This window comes from Podarcis vaucheri (genome assembly GCF_965113315.1).
Source record: "Podarcis vaucheri genome assembly, chromosome: 1".
Classification (NCBI taxonomy): Eukaryota; Metazoa; Chordata; class Lepidosauria; order Squamata; family Lacertidae; genus Podarcis; species Podarcis vaucheri.
In genome coordinates this window covers 90,304,298-90,318,823 of record NC_138759.1, presented here as the reverse complement: position 1 = coordinate 90,318,823, position 14,526 = coordinate 90,304,298, and the positions used below count along the sequence as shown (strand labels likewise).

At 44.4% G+C, this 14,526-nt stretch overlaps 1 protein-coding gene across 1 annotated transcript; it reads left to right on the top strand.

Annotated features, from left to right (window-relative positions):
- The first annotated feature begins 2,533 nt into the window (after positions 1 to 2,533).
- Positions 2,534 to 8,077, top strand: RPL37A (ribosomal protein L37a). Its single transcript, XM_082238827.1, has 4 exons — positions 2,534 to 2,686; positions 4,673 to 4,801; positions 6,239 to 6,321; positions 7,933 to 8,077. Exons 1-4 carry the CDS (start codon positions 2,573 to 2,575, stop codon positions 7,994 to 7,996), a joined length of 390 nt encoding a protein of 129 aa, XP_082094953.1. The 5' UTR covers positions 2,534 to 2,572; the 3' UTR covers positions 7,997 to 8,077.
- Positions 8,078 to 14,526: the final 6,449 nt, after the last annotated feature.

Below are 14,526 nucleotides of genomic sequence, written 5' to 3'. Positions count from 1 at the left end.
GAATCCATGCAACAGGGTAAGCTCCTGTTGCTCTGTTCCAGCTTCTGCCAACCTAGCAATTCGAAATCACACCAGTGCAAGTAGATAAATAGGTACTGCTGTGGAGGGAAGGTAAACAGCTTTTCTGTGTGCTCTGGCTTCCGTCAGTATTCCGTTGCGCCAGAAGTGGTTTAGTCATGCTGGCCACAACTCTGAAAGCTGTGGACAAATGCCAGCTCCTTCAGTCTGAAAGTGAGATGAGTGCCGCAACCCCAGTCACCTTTGACTGGACTTAACCGTCTAGGGGTCCTTTACCTTTACCTAAGGCTGAGAAACCCATGGTCTTCCAGGAGTTACTGGACTGCAGCTCCCATAATCCATGACCATTGGCCATGCTGGTTGGGGCTGATGGGAGCTGGAGTCCAACAACATCTGGAGTCCATCAACATCTGGAGGGCCACAGGTTTTCCACCCTTGTCATAGATGGTGGGTAATTCCTTGTGGGGGGAGAGACTTGGCAACCTTCAGATTTTATTCCAGGTAGGCAACAGGAAACCTGTAGAGCATACTTTGCTCTTCCACCCATCCTCTGTCATTTAGCACCTTTGCTTTTACTCGAGCCCAGCAAGCCTTTTCTTACAGCCCTGTTTAGGGAAGCTTCTAATGTTTGATGTATTACAGTATTTTAATTTTTTTTTTTAAGCCGCCCAGAGTGGCTGGGGAGGCCCAGCCAGATGGGCGGGGTATAAATTATTATTATTATTATTATTACAAGCACCAAAGCACAAGTCCAGGCCACATCTATATAGGGGATGGGATTTGCTCACACTTGGGTAAGGATGGAGCTTCTGCACTGACCAATTTGAATAGCGAGCCTATGTTGATTCCGTCCTTCCTGCATAACTTGGTTTAGAAAATAGGAAGCTGCCTTATACAGAATCAAAGCACTGGTCTGCTTGGTGTATTGTCTACAGCTGACTTGGTAGCAGCTAGGGTTTGGGCAGTTGTCTTTTCTTGCCCCATCTGGAGGTGGTGGGAATTGAACAGACCTTTTCGCATGCAATTCATATACCCTTCCACCAAGCTACCTTTGTTTACCATTCATTGAACTGAGTCAGCTGCAGAATCAGGTTGTCTACACAGGCAGGACTCAGTGGATCTATATTCAAGGATTTTATTTGTTTCCTCCAGGCGATTTCACTTTGATTGAAAGAAACAAAATTATAAAACATTTTGAAATTGACCTTTATTGTATATGACTTTAATTCAAAACCTCATTCTCCCATAGAAGTAGTCCCATTTGCAGCTAATTTTCCAAGGCCCTTCTCTCTGTCCTCATCCCACCATCTGATGTGCAGTGGTGTAGCTGTGGAGACAGGACCTTTTTGGTAATGGTGCTTGAATTGGGAAATTGCCCTCAAAGGGAAAGTTCCTTGGCCCTTTCATTTATGCTTTCAGGTTAAGATTTGGGATTATAGTAGCTAATTAATGGTGAAACTGGTACAAAAGTGCTCCATAAAATCGGCTCTGGTTAGTATGATTGGAGCTGCATTTTGTGCCAGCTGACATTTCTGGATGTTCTTTGGAGGCAGCTCAATACAGCAGCCCAGTCTGGCTGTAACAAATCTGTGTGTGCATCACAGCTGCATTTTCCTGCCAAAGCTGCCCAAAGGCATTCCTTTATACTGATGCTAAACTGCCCTGTGGATCCTTTAAGGCAGTCAGGAGCTACTTTTAACCCAAGCCTGCATATGGGCACCCATTTCTGAAGTTTTTTTAACCACATACAGTGGTACCTCGGGTTACATATGCTTCAGGTTACAGACTCCGCTAACCCAGAAATATTACCTCAGGTTAAGAACCTTGCTTCAGGATGAGAACAGAAATCGTGCAGCGGCAGTGGGAGGCCCCATTAGCTAAAGTGGTGCTTCAGGTTAAGAACAGACCTCCAGAACGAATTAAGTTCTTAACCCGAGGTACCACTGTATTTCTGTAGTAATGCTGTTGCTGTGACCCGCCTTGCATCAGACCATTACCTAGTGGTAAGTCCCAGGCCTGTACAGGGGCGAGGGCACCCTGGGTACACTTGCCCTGGAGTTTGGAGGGTTAAGCGGGCTGGGGGGCCCCCACCAGGGACCAGCTGCTTTTTTGTTTTGAGTTTGTAACTTTATTCTAACAAGACTCACCCCCAGACCCTCAGACAAGCTCTGCATGGACCTGGTAGGTCCTGACCCACCAGTTCAGGACTGATTCTGCAATGCATGCACACGTATTAAAAATGAATATAGCACATTGCATTTTCATATTATTTAGCCATTGCTCAGTGTCCCAGCCTTTTGACTCTGACCTCCCCTAGTATACTGACTTATTTTTTATTATGCTTGGGTCACAATGCAAGATTAGTATCCAAAGGGAGTTACTGTACGGTGCCTTAGGCACGATGCAGTTAGTGTAAGTAAGTCGTTCAGAGTTGTCGCTGCTACTGTCTATTCGAGGCAACAACTGAAAAGCTAAAGCGACGAGGAAAGCTTGACCATAGAGTCGCAGTACCTCCTGGCGCGCAGACAATCCTACTATCGCTTCCTCGGTCTCAATGGTTGCGTCACACGCTGATTTTTTTGCCCCTTCCTGGCCGGGTGGGACATTGCGCGTGCGCAGAGGGCACTTCCTTCTCTCTCTCCCTGCGGCCTGCAGCGGTAACAAGATGGTGAGCAACCGCTCTTTTCCTTTGGTACTCGGGTTTTATCCGCCGCCATCCTCTCCGTCGCTCGCCTCTCCCGCACGGGATTCGCCGGGAGTGGGAAACATGGGGACAGGCTAATCCAGGCAGCCGAGTATTGGGAGCAGTTTTGATCAGCACCGACGCTTGGGGAAGCCGGCTTGGAGGAAGGGGCGCTCGCTGCCTGCGGGCTGGAGGCGAGGGAGAGGGATGGTGGTCGCGGCGGGCTGAGTTCCCTTGCTTGCGCTCTGCTGCTGCTGCTGCGAGGCCTCGCTTGACTAGGCGCGGCGGCCAGCTGGAGAGTGTTTTCCTCCCCCCCTCCAGTTTAAATTAAACGATGGAAAGTAGAGAGGGGTTGTCAGCTTCGTCTTAAGCAGGCATCCTTAAACTCGGCCCTCCAGCTGTTTTGGGACTAGAACTCCCATCATCCCTAGCTAACAGGACTAGTGGTCAGGGATGATGGGAATTGTAGTCCCAAAACAGCTAGCAGGCCGAGTTGGGGGGTGCCTGGTCTTAAGCAGTTGCTGCAGGAGGTGGCTAAGGAATCCTGAAAGGTCCTCTTGAAAGCTATGCTTTGCATGGACCCGGTAGGTCCTGACCCACCAGCTTAGGACTGATGCTGCAATGCATGCACACGTATTAAAAATGAGTATAGCACAGGGATTGGCAGCCTGGTTACCTGCAAGAAAAGCTTAACCGGTTCTTAAATTAGGTCGGCTGACCCGTCATCCTTGGTTACTGCTCCTTTCCTTCCTTTTGTCTGCATTCTCGCTTTCCCCCCTTCCAAGATCAAAGCTGCTCAGATCTCCTGGTCTGTTTCAGTGAGAGGAAATTGTATTGTTCCTAGGAATAATTAGAACAGGGTTTATCCTCTTAAGCATGTGTTTGAAATGCTTTGGCAAAAAAAGTCTGCCAGGGATTTTTCACCACCTTGTGGGTCTCACCAGCCTCTGATCCTAGATCCGGAATAAAAAAGCTAAAGGCCTTTTTGTCAGAACCTTTAGAAGAGGAAAGGGTCTGTAATTTGCATTGGGTGGGTTGAGCAGATCTTTTACCTGTGCCCAGGGTTACTCTAAGGCAGGTGATGGGAATCTGGCCCTCTGTTGGGCCCTTATAGGCCACAGCCAGCATTGCCAGTGGTTAGGTGTGGTGGGAATGGTTGACCAGCAACACCCGGAGGGCCCAGGTTTCCCTGTTTGTGCTCTAGGGTAATTGATTGTGGGAGCTTGCCTGAACAGGGGGATAATGTTTTGTGCAATTTGTACTAAAAGGGCCGGTATGAAAGTTCTGTTTGTGGTGTCACACATAGCATGTTGTTTTAACTTTATCTGGGGAGGCCTCAGGCTGTAAAGCTGGAGGGGTGAGGGCTCTGCCTACTACTGTCAGCAGTTGTTGTGAGAATCAAATAAGAAAACCTCATCCTCATAGGTTCTTGAAAAAAGAGCATATGTGTGTGTGTGTATATATGAGAAAAAAAAGAATATAAATATGGTTGGCAAGGGAGCTGCCCTCTCATTCTATGACAAAAAAATAATTAAAAGGAAGCATTTACTTTGCAGAAAACACCCTCCCCATCCCCTGGTATTTTATTTTGCAATTTATTTTATTTTGCAATTACCTTTGCAAATAAGAGATTTGTAGAACATAGATGACTGCTGCAGTCCAATAGATACTGAACTGGCATAGTGACCAGGATACATAATCCTAAATGTGTGGGTTCCATCCCCATCACATTTAGGATTATGTATCCTGGTCACTATGCCAGTTCAGTATCTATTATAAGTTGTTAGTCATTACTACACTGGAAATAAATGGTTTTAACTTGGAATTTGTGTTTTTCTGAGTTCACCATGTCTTCTGAGTAAACATGCATTGAGTCAGGCTGTTAATTGTTGTAAGTGTGGGCATAGTTGCAAATAACTTTGCCAGAAACGAAAATTTAATGTGCTTCTCCCCCCCCCCCCATGGTAATAGGCCAAACGAACCAAGAAGGTTGGGATTGTGGGTAAATATGGTACCCGATATGGAGCTTCCCTGAGGAAAATGGTGAAGAAGATTGAAATTAGCCAGCATGCTAAATACACTTGCTCCTTCTGTGGCAAGGTAAGTGCACCCTCTGTTACTGCAGAGCTCCCAGTTCATAATTTCATTTTTTCCAAAACTCCACTTAATAGTCATAGTTTACCTTTTGCCTTTTGTGCTAACTAAACTGCTCAGGTATAGTATTCTTGGTAATAATCAACTTAAAGAGGCTTGAAAGCAACCATCATTTACAATCAAATTCATGAGAGTATAGAGTATAGAGTAGGTATGAGGAACCTGTGCCCCTCCAGGTGTTCAGCCCCAGCTGGCATGACCAATAGTTAGAGATGGTGGGAATTATAGTCCAACAGCACTAGAGTGCCATAAATGTTGTAGATCAGTGGTTAGTTAAATACTGTGGACTCATTGTTTTTTTAATAATTAAGCCATGAGCCCCCTACTTTTGAAAATTTTCATAGAATCGTAGAGTTGAAAGGGACTCTATACAGTAATACCTCCGTGAATGTCTGCAGCAAACCCGGAAGTACCGAAATGGGTTACTTCCAGGTTTGCCACTCATGCTAAATCATGCTTTGCGCAGACACGGTACTTTGCCCTGTGTCCTTTTCGTCTAGCGGCCGGGGCTCCAGAGCGGATCCCGGTCGCAAAACAAGGTACGACTGTAGTAGTTTTTGTTATGGGAATGGTGCCAGGCACCGATTCAGCACATCCATGGCCTCAGCTGCTGCTGATGAAGAGTAGAGCTGCATCATAACAGCAGCAGGCTACAAAACTCTTGAGTGACCACACCACCATTTCAAGTAGAGGTTAAATGGAGGATTGATAGGACTGACCCGCTGTGGAAGCACATAGTAAGAGAATCCATGGGGCTAAACCAGGGGTCGGCAAGGTTTACCTCACCTGGGCTGGTTCACTCCAGGGAGATCCCTCCATGGGCCAGATTGTGTGTGTGCCTGCGATTTCCAGTGTTTGCTTCTGCACAGATGCAATTTCTGGTGTCTGCGTAGATACTATTTTCGGCATCTGCGCATGCGCAGATGCGATTTCTGGTGGCGCGGAAGCGAGTCCCCGCGCCGGTTTAGTGCAGTGCGCGGGGACTCGCTGAGTGGGCGGCTTGGTTTGGGGGCGGCTCGTGGGCCGGTTAAATGACCCCTGTGGGCCGCTTGTGGCCTATGGGCTTTAGCTTGCCCACCCCTGGGCTAAACAGTTCTCCCAATATGTGCTTGGTGTTTCAGAACATGTTGTGGCATTTCTTAGAGTGTGGTCCTGAGTTTACATTTGCTCAGACGTGATTCTATGCGAATTCATGTGTGTAGGGTTAAAAACATGCATTATTATCACTTTAAAAAAACAAAAACAAAAAAAACCCCACCATACTCTGTGTATTGTGTTTTTAAAGTGTTGAGTAGATGTTGAGATGCATTTTGATTGAAGTGACATGGTATGGTATGGTAGATGCTCCCGTGGAAGTAAGTAGCTTTTGTGTTTTTCTTACAGACCAAAATGAAGAGGAAAGCTGTGGGTATCTGGCACTGTGGCTCTTGTATGAAAACAGTAGCTGGTGGCGCCTGGACATACAAGTAAGGGAAATTATATTGGTTGAGGGGTGTGCACGCCTGGGGGGAATGTTCCATTTTCATCTGTGGTGGGTGCTGTGTGGCGCTTGGTATGCTGGTGGAAAGTAAATTAAGAAGAGCCCTGCTGAATCAGACCAAGGGCCCATCTAGTCCAGGATTCTGCTTTTGCAGTGGTGTGGTTAACCTGAACCCTATGATACACTCAAACAGGACGTGTAGAAGTGCATTTATGCTCTTGACTCCCAGCAGCTGGTATTTAGAGGCATACTTCCTCTGACCCAGGAGATAGTACATAACCACAATGACTAGGTAGTCTTCTCTAATTCATTTGTCTAATGCCCTTGAAAAACGGTTCATGGTTGTATATCAAACATTTTCTCTTCAACTTCACAGTGATCAGTGTTTGGGAGTGAAAGGGAAGGTAGAGGTTACAGTGGTGCCCCGCAAGACGAATGCCTCGCAAGACGAAAAACTCGCTAGACGAAAGGGTTTTTCGGTTTTGCGTTGCTTTGCTAGACGAATTTCCCTATGGGCTTGCTTTGTAAGACGAAAACGTCTTGCGCTTTTTTTTTAAAGCCGCTTGAAGAGGCACAGTTGCGACGGACCGTGCTTCGCAAGACAAAAAACATCGCAAGACGAAAAGACTCGTGGAACGAATTATTTTCGTCTTGCGAGGCACCGCTGTACTTAAATAGAGCAAGGATGTCCAGCTTACAAGAGACTGTGATCTACTCCCACTATAACAAAAACTGGTAGTGATCTATCCATTGGATTGACAAAAGTTGTTGAGCTTTTTTTTTGGGGGGGGGGGTCACTGATTTACCATGGACCCTTGCCATCGACCAGTAGATCGCCATCGACCTGTTGGGCTTCCCTGAAATAGAGAATTCTAACCACATCTTCTCTAAAACCCTAACTACATGTGGCATTAACAATGTGATTATCAAACATGTACAATGGAACCTCTACCTGTGACCATAATCCGTTCCGGAGGTCGAAATGGGTTGCTGGGAGAGGCGCCATTGTGCGCAGGCATGGGCTTCAATTGCCGCTTTGCGGATGCGCGAACGGTGGCAGACCCGCCGGTTACTTCTGGGTTTGCCGCAGACGCTGGGCGAAATGGATACAAGCGGAGGCGGATGGATGTAAGAGGTTTGACTGTATGTGTTTAAAAAATAATACTAGGTGCAAGGGGAGGGGGCAGTCCTCATGGTTGCTACTTCTCGGTAGTGGCGCCTGCCCTGCGGAACACCCTCCCATCAGATGTCAAGGAAATAAACAACTACAAGTATCTGACTTTTAGAAGACATCTGAAGGCAGCCCTGTTTAGGGAAGTTTTTTAATGTCTGATGTTTTATTGTATTTTTAATATTTTCTTGGAAGTCACTCAGAGTGGCTGGGGAAATCCAGCCAGATGGGCAGAGTATAAATAATAAATTATTATTATTATTATCTAAAGTAAAGAAGAAAAACCCCAACATTTCGTATGCACTATTAAATATTTCATTTAGCTGACTCTTGTTAGTTCTAAAAAAAACGTTTAAAAGCTTATTACAGAAACTGCTAATGGTTTGTCTCATTTGAAATAATAGTGATACTTTTTGTTTCTTCCAGCACCACTTCAGCGGTGACAGTCAAATCTGCCATCAGAAGACTGAAGGAGTTAAAAGACCAGTAGAAGCATATTTTTGTTCCACTGTTGCTCTTCCTCTACAGTTCATGTCCTTATTGTCAATTAAAGGTGGTTGTGAACATTGAACCCTGTTGGGTATTTTGTGCAAGAACAGTCCTATAGGCAGTGTACCTTTTTGATCTTGCTTTTTCCCTTTCTGCACAAAATATCAGTTGGTTTATGTAAGAGTAGCAATAATATGCTTTACATGTGGATTCCAAATCAGGTCAATTTAAAATAGAATGTAGACATATTTGCCAAGCACTAACATCTCAATAAAAGTATAATGGAACAAATTAAAGCATGCAAAATGAAGTGCATGTAAGTCATGCTGATTTTGGTAGGAGAGTTAAGCACATAATCACTCAGTTTGAAATTGATCCCACTTAACTGATATTTTTGCCAGCATGTGATCTCTATCTGTCTGTAAATCTTTAACCAAAAGTTACTCTTCTAAATCTAAATGGAGCTAAGGTACAGAACAGAAAATGCTATTAAGGCCTCATGAATACTTATAGAATTCTATTTTTGGAAAACGGAGCGATCCTAATTGGAAGGATGGGGAGCAGCAGATTCCCTCCTGACTGGGGCAGTGAATGGGTGGATGGTTTTGTTCCACCAGCTCCAGGCTGCTATGGCATCAGGGCAAAAATCAGCTGTCTCCAAGAGTTGGGCTACCTTTTCATCAGTGGATCTAGCACCAGCATTGCTCTGTTCCATGTGCCACCCAAAATAGCTTTGCCAGAGGTAATGTGTCCTCACTGCACCTGGTGGGGACAACAGGCCCTCCACACTGGTAGAGGGGCACTTTTGACAAATCCTGATCCCTAGCAGGCGTGCAAAAATTGGGACTGAGGATTACTCTGCCCTACATTTTCCACATTTTTCTAATGGGATGCTAGTATTTTGCCAGTGCAATGAGTGACACACTTTCCACACAGATAACTGGCTGAGTTCAAAGCATTTGGGAATCATATTTTTGTAGAGTTGAATGGGACCCAAGGGTTGTCTAGTCCAACCCCATACAATGCAGAAATCTCGGCTAAACATTGTTGCCATATTTAAACTTTAACTTGGAACATAACAAAAACTCATAAAATCAGCACCATATATACATCCAACAATTCTTTTTGCCTGAAATCATTTTTTTAAAAAATCTGATATGTTCTTTTCTCTTGAATCTCAAGATACTGAGCACATCTCCTAAACAATGTTGTTTAGAAGGTAGTTTTATCAGTTAGCAATTTCCTTTCTTTTAGAAGTAAGTAAGATGGAAAGCCTCGCTGCAGTAGCGGATATTTTCCAGCAAAGGAACTTTCTAGCTGTGGTGGATCTCATGGAGGCTTATAGTCTTTTTTTTTAACGAAGCTGCTGATAATTCAAGTGGGCTCTGCTCGGAGAGTTCCTGCAATAGCGGATTGCCTCACCTGCAGGCATTAACCTATACCACCGCAATTCTTTCAAGAGGGACTGGAGAGAAGGAGGTACTTGTGGTTTCCCTGCAAAGTAGTAGAAGAAGAAGAGTTTGGATTTGATATCCCGCCTTTCACTCCCCTTAAGGAGTCTCAAAGCGGCTCACATTCTCCTTTCCCTTCCTCCCCCACAACAAACACTCTGTGAGGTGAGTGGGGCTGAGAGACTTCACAGAAGTGTGACTGGCCCAAGGTCACCCAGCAGCTGCATGTGGAGGAGCGGAGACGCGAACCCAGTTCCCCAGATTACGAGACTACCGCTCTTAACCACTACACCACACTGGCTCTCAAAGTGGTAAGATGTGTCAGTTCCCATGTCCATTGTACAGGGAAAAGTAAAGTCTTCCACTGATTGCAAATCAGTGAATCTTACGCACTTAATGCAGAGTTAAGAGTGGCATAACCTCTGGACCAGATTTCACTCTTAATTGGTTGTAAAATCCACAATAGCGTTTTTAGACACACATTGTGAGCAGATATGGTCATCTGGGCAAACATCTGTCTTCAGTCATCTTAAAGGTGAGCAGGGTTTTTTCTCCAGGTTCCGTTTGAAAGGATGCACACGTCTGGCCAAGGGGAATGTGTACATATTTCTATGCATAGGGTTACTGGGTATGTGCAGAGATGGAAGTACAGTGGTGCCTCGCAAGACGAAATTAATTCGTTCCGCGAGTTGTGTCGCCTTGCGATTTTTTTCGTCTTGCGAAGCACAGTGTCGGGAAAGTTTTGGAAAAGCTTCAAAAATCACCAAAGTCTTTAAAAACCTCAAAAAAGGCTACCACACCGCGTTCTGTGAGTTGGTCCTCGAAGTCAAGTCGCAACTGTATTAACGGTGTTAAGAAAAAGGAAACAAACTTGCAAGACGTTTCCGTCTTGCGAAGCAAGCCCATAGGGAAAATCGTCTTGCGAAGCAGCTCAAAAAACAACCCTTTCGTCTTGCGAGTTTTTTGTCTTGCAAGGCATTCGTCTTGCGAGGTACCACTGTACTGTATCTTATTATCTTCTAGCCGTATAGGGTCTGGTTTGCCAACCTGATCGTTACAGTTCAGGAGTGTCCATGGGCCTTTCCAGTACAGTCATACCTCATGTTGCGTCCGCTTCAGGTTGCGTGTTTTCATCTTGCGTCCTGCGGCATCCCTGAAGTACCGGAACGGGTTCCGGGTTTCGCTGCTTGCGCATATGCAGAAGCACTAAATCACGCTTCGTGCATGCACAGAAGTACTAAATTGCGCTGTGCGCAGATGCAGCACTTCTGGATGCGAACACTTTGAATTGCGGACATGCCTCTGGGACGGATTATGTCCACAACACGAGGTTCCACTGTGCACAGCTCTCACACAGGGTCATGGTCTTGTAATCGTGGCTTCACATCTGGCAGAGGAGCATAGTATTGTTATGGGAGGATAGAGATTGCCATCTTGGCCCCTTGTAGATCTTGCATGTGCATATATGAGGGAACCCGGAAGGTGATGTGGTGCAAGAGGAAGGTGCAAATTTCTTACATGCACACGTTAAGGGGATATCAGAGCCTAAAACCTAGTACCTTAAAGAGGCAAGTGGCTGTTCTCCCATTCAGTCATGGAACAAAAGGGTCCAAGCCCTCATATTGAAATTATGAGCCATTCTGTTGATACCTCCCACAGTGCATAAATGTTTTCAGCTGGGACCAGCACAGATGGAAGACACCAAATCACCCCTCAAGCCCATACAAATTATAGCCCAGGGGTCAGCAACCTTTTTCAGCCGTGGGCCAGTCCACCGTCCCTCAGTGTATGTTGTGGGCCGGACTATATATATATATATATATTTGCGGGGGGGGGGGGGATGAACGAATTCCTATATCCCATAAATAACCCAGAGATGCATTTTAAATAAAAGCACACATCCTACTCATGTAAAAACACCAGGCAGGCCCCACAAATAACCCAGAGACGCATTTTAAATAAAAGGACACATTCTACTCATGTAAAAACATGCTGATTCCCAGACCATCCACAGGCCGGATTGAGAAGGCGATTGGGCCTCATCCAGCACTTAAGTTGCCTACCCGTTATAACCTGAAGGATCAGGGCTGGGAACTGCTTTTCTTCGTGGCTATTACTGCAGTTTGAAGGATTTCTGAGTCCTCGACAGGGCTACTGTAGCCTCCTTAGCAGATGTTTTCACATACTTCAACACCCTCAACACCAAGCCTTCAAGGTAAGTGATATGAATATTTCTTGCATTGAAGATTAGATTGAGGCAGTTATTTAAAAACTATGGTTTTGAGCAAGCCAGGTAGAAGGTAGTAGCCTCACTAACATCCTAACACGAGACATTTCTGGAGGCCACTGACGAAGAATTGATACCAGAAGGCAAACATGACATTACTAGGCACCTGCATAATTTAGGACTAGCTTCAGAGATGACTTCCCTGCACCAAATCCTGAAAACTCATGGATAAGGAATCCTTTTGAATGTGGTGATATACAACTAACAGCTCTCATCTACATAAAAGCAAGATGCACTTCTTGACATGACTTGTGATGGTTCATTGAAATCATTCAAAGAATGTAGACTGGACCAATTCTGGGTGAAAGTTTTTGCTGATTATAAGAAGTTAGCTGAACATCTAGCTTCAAAACATCTAGTTCGCTTTTGTTCCACATATCTTTGTGAACAAACATTTTCAACATTTTGTTATATGAAGAACAAGCATAGAAATTGGCCTGATGTTGAATCAGATTTGAGAATAAAAGTAGGAAATATTGAACCGGATGTGGAAGAGATTGTTCGAGACAAAAAGAAGCATGATTTCTCCCATCACATTTAGGTTTAGTGTGTTTTGAACATTTTGTTGGGAGCTGCCCAGAGTGGCTTGGGCAACCCAGACAGATGTGTGGCTGGTAAGTAAGTAAGTAAGTAAGTAAGTATCATCATCATCATCATTATTATTTAGTAGCTAATAGACATATCCTAATTTGTTCCCTTGTACTATTCATTAATAACATTAAATATGTCTGTCTCCCAAATGAATTACTGTGATTTTTGCACGGCAATATAATGAATTTTATGGTCTGTTTTTTTTAGTATACCTAAAAGCCATTGCTTATTATGGGCTACCCCACATTTTCTTCAAAAAATAGGTTTGCACAGGCAACTACTATAGAGTTATCAAAATTTCCAAGAGTAGGGGGTCTGTGGTTTGGCTTTTGAAAAAATAGGGGGTCCTCAGTAATTAGCTAATTGGGAACTACTGCTCTACAGTACAGGGTGAGATGGGGTTATCATTGAGGAGATTTGACCTAGATTGGAGCCAATTTTGTAATTTCTTCTGATCTCTTCCATTACATTGTTATTTTTCTGTTTATTGTGCTGCAAGGTGGTAGGGTTGTTTTTTTGTTTTTGTTTTTGTTTCGTTAGCTATAGTACTTTGGAACAGAAACAGAATCTGACTGATCCTGCCCAGAGGAGCAAGTGGGAGGAGCAACACATCCAGGACTCCCCTCCATACTCTGCAGAAAAGAAACTCTATGGTTAAATCCAACATTGTATTCAACCACAAGAAAATATTTGCATAAAATGGTGAGGGCATTTTGACACAAGTAACATGTAGTCCTGCTCTGTCACTGACCACACAATAATGGTATATCAATAATAAGTTTGTAAGAACTAAATTAAAAGCATGCATGGGGAATGTTGCATTTATATGGGAAATAAACACATCTCTTCTCTGCTGGGTTGCTGTGATATTTGAGCTTCAGTTTTACAAATGGCCTCATGTGGGAGCTGCAGTTCCACTAGTTCCATTTCCCTCCTGGCCACTGTTATATTTGATCTTGCCTTTTCATTTTATAAATGAGCTGAGACAACTTTATTCAAGAGCATGCAACTCCTTCTGTAGTTACCTAGTTGTCCTTAGCCCCCAGCTTCTTGGAAAGATGCTGAAAGAGGCTCAAGACATATTTGGCCTGGGGTTTTTTTTTTTAGTGTGTACATGGCTTCCCCAGACAAAAGAGGCTATTTCCATTTTGGCAGTGGAATTTTAGCTTGAAGTTCTATCAATCCCCTTCATTTTATTTACCTTGCCAAATTTTTGTGATGCACTTTCAAATGTATGTGTCAAGATGTGTCTGGTCTTTTCTGGACAGATGCTGCTAAATTTGTAGAGCTGTCCACTGTTTTTCAAGGGAGATGTACCTTACCAAGACTGTCCCTGACAGTCCTACCAATTAGAAAAGTGTTTGCACCTGGGAGCAAAGTGACACACTCCTGATATGTGGATGCTAACTCATACAGATCACACAAAAAGCTGGTCATGAACAACAACGCCCCTTACTGAGCAGAGAAATAGGATCAACAGCTGAAGATGTGTACAGTCATACCTCGGGTTAAAGTTGCTTCAGGTTGAGCATTTTCGGGCTGCACTCTGCGGCGACTCGGAAGTAACGGAATGCATTACTTCTCGGTTTCACCGCATGCACAGATGCTCAAAATGACGTCGCACGCATGTGCTGAAGGGGCCAATCGTGACCCATGCATGCGCAGACGCGGGTTGCGTTTACTTCAGGATGCGAACGGGGCTCCGGAACAGATCCTGATCGCATCCAGAGGTATGTGATGCCTAATGAGAGTAGCTTTTGTAATTTAAAGGGGTACCTTGATTCTCAAATGCCTTGGTACTCAAACAACTTGGAACCCAAATACTGCAAACCCTGAAGTGTTCCGGTTTGCGAATTTTTTTGGGAATCCGAACATGCTCTGTTTGGAGTGTCACACTTCTGTTTTGAGTGTTACGCTGAGGTCTGTCTGTTTTTGCTATTTATTTTGCATTTTTTGTATTTGCGGCTCTTTTTGTTTCATTTTTGTGACTGTGTGGAACCCAGTTCAGCTACTGCTTGATTGACTGATTGATTCTGTGGCTGCAGTACATTGGTTATTGCTTTCATTTTATGGATCAATGGTCTTGTTAGATAGTAAAATTGCTGTTTTGGGGGTTGTTTTAAAAAGTCTTGAATGGATTAATCCATTTTGCATTACTTTCTATGAGAAAGCGCACGTTGGTTTTGGAACGGACTTCCGGAA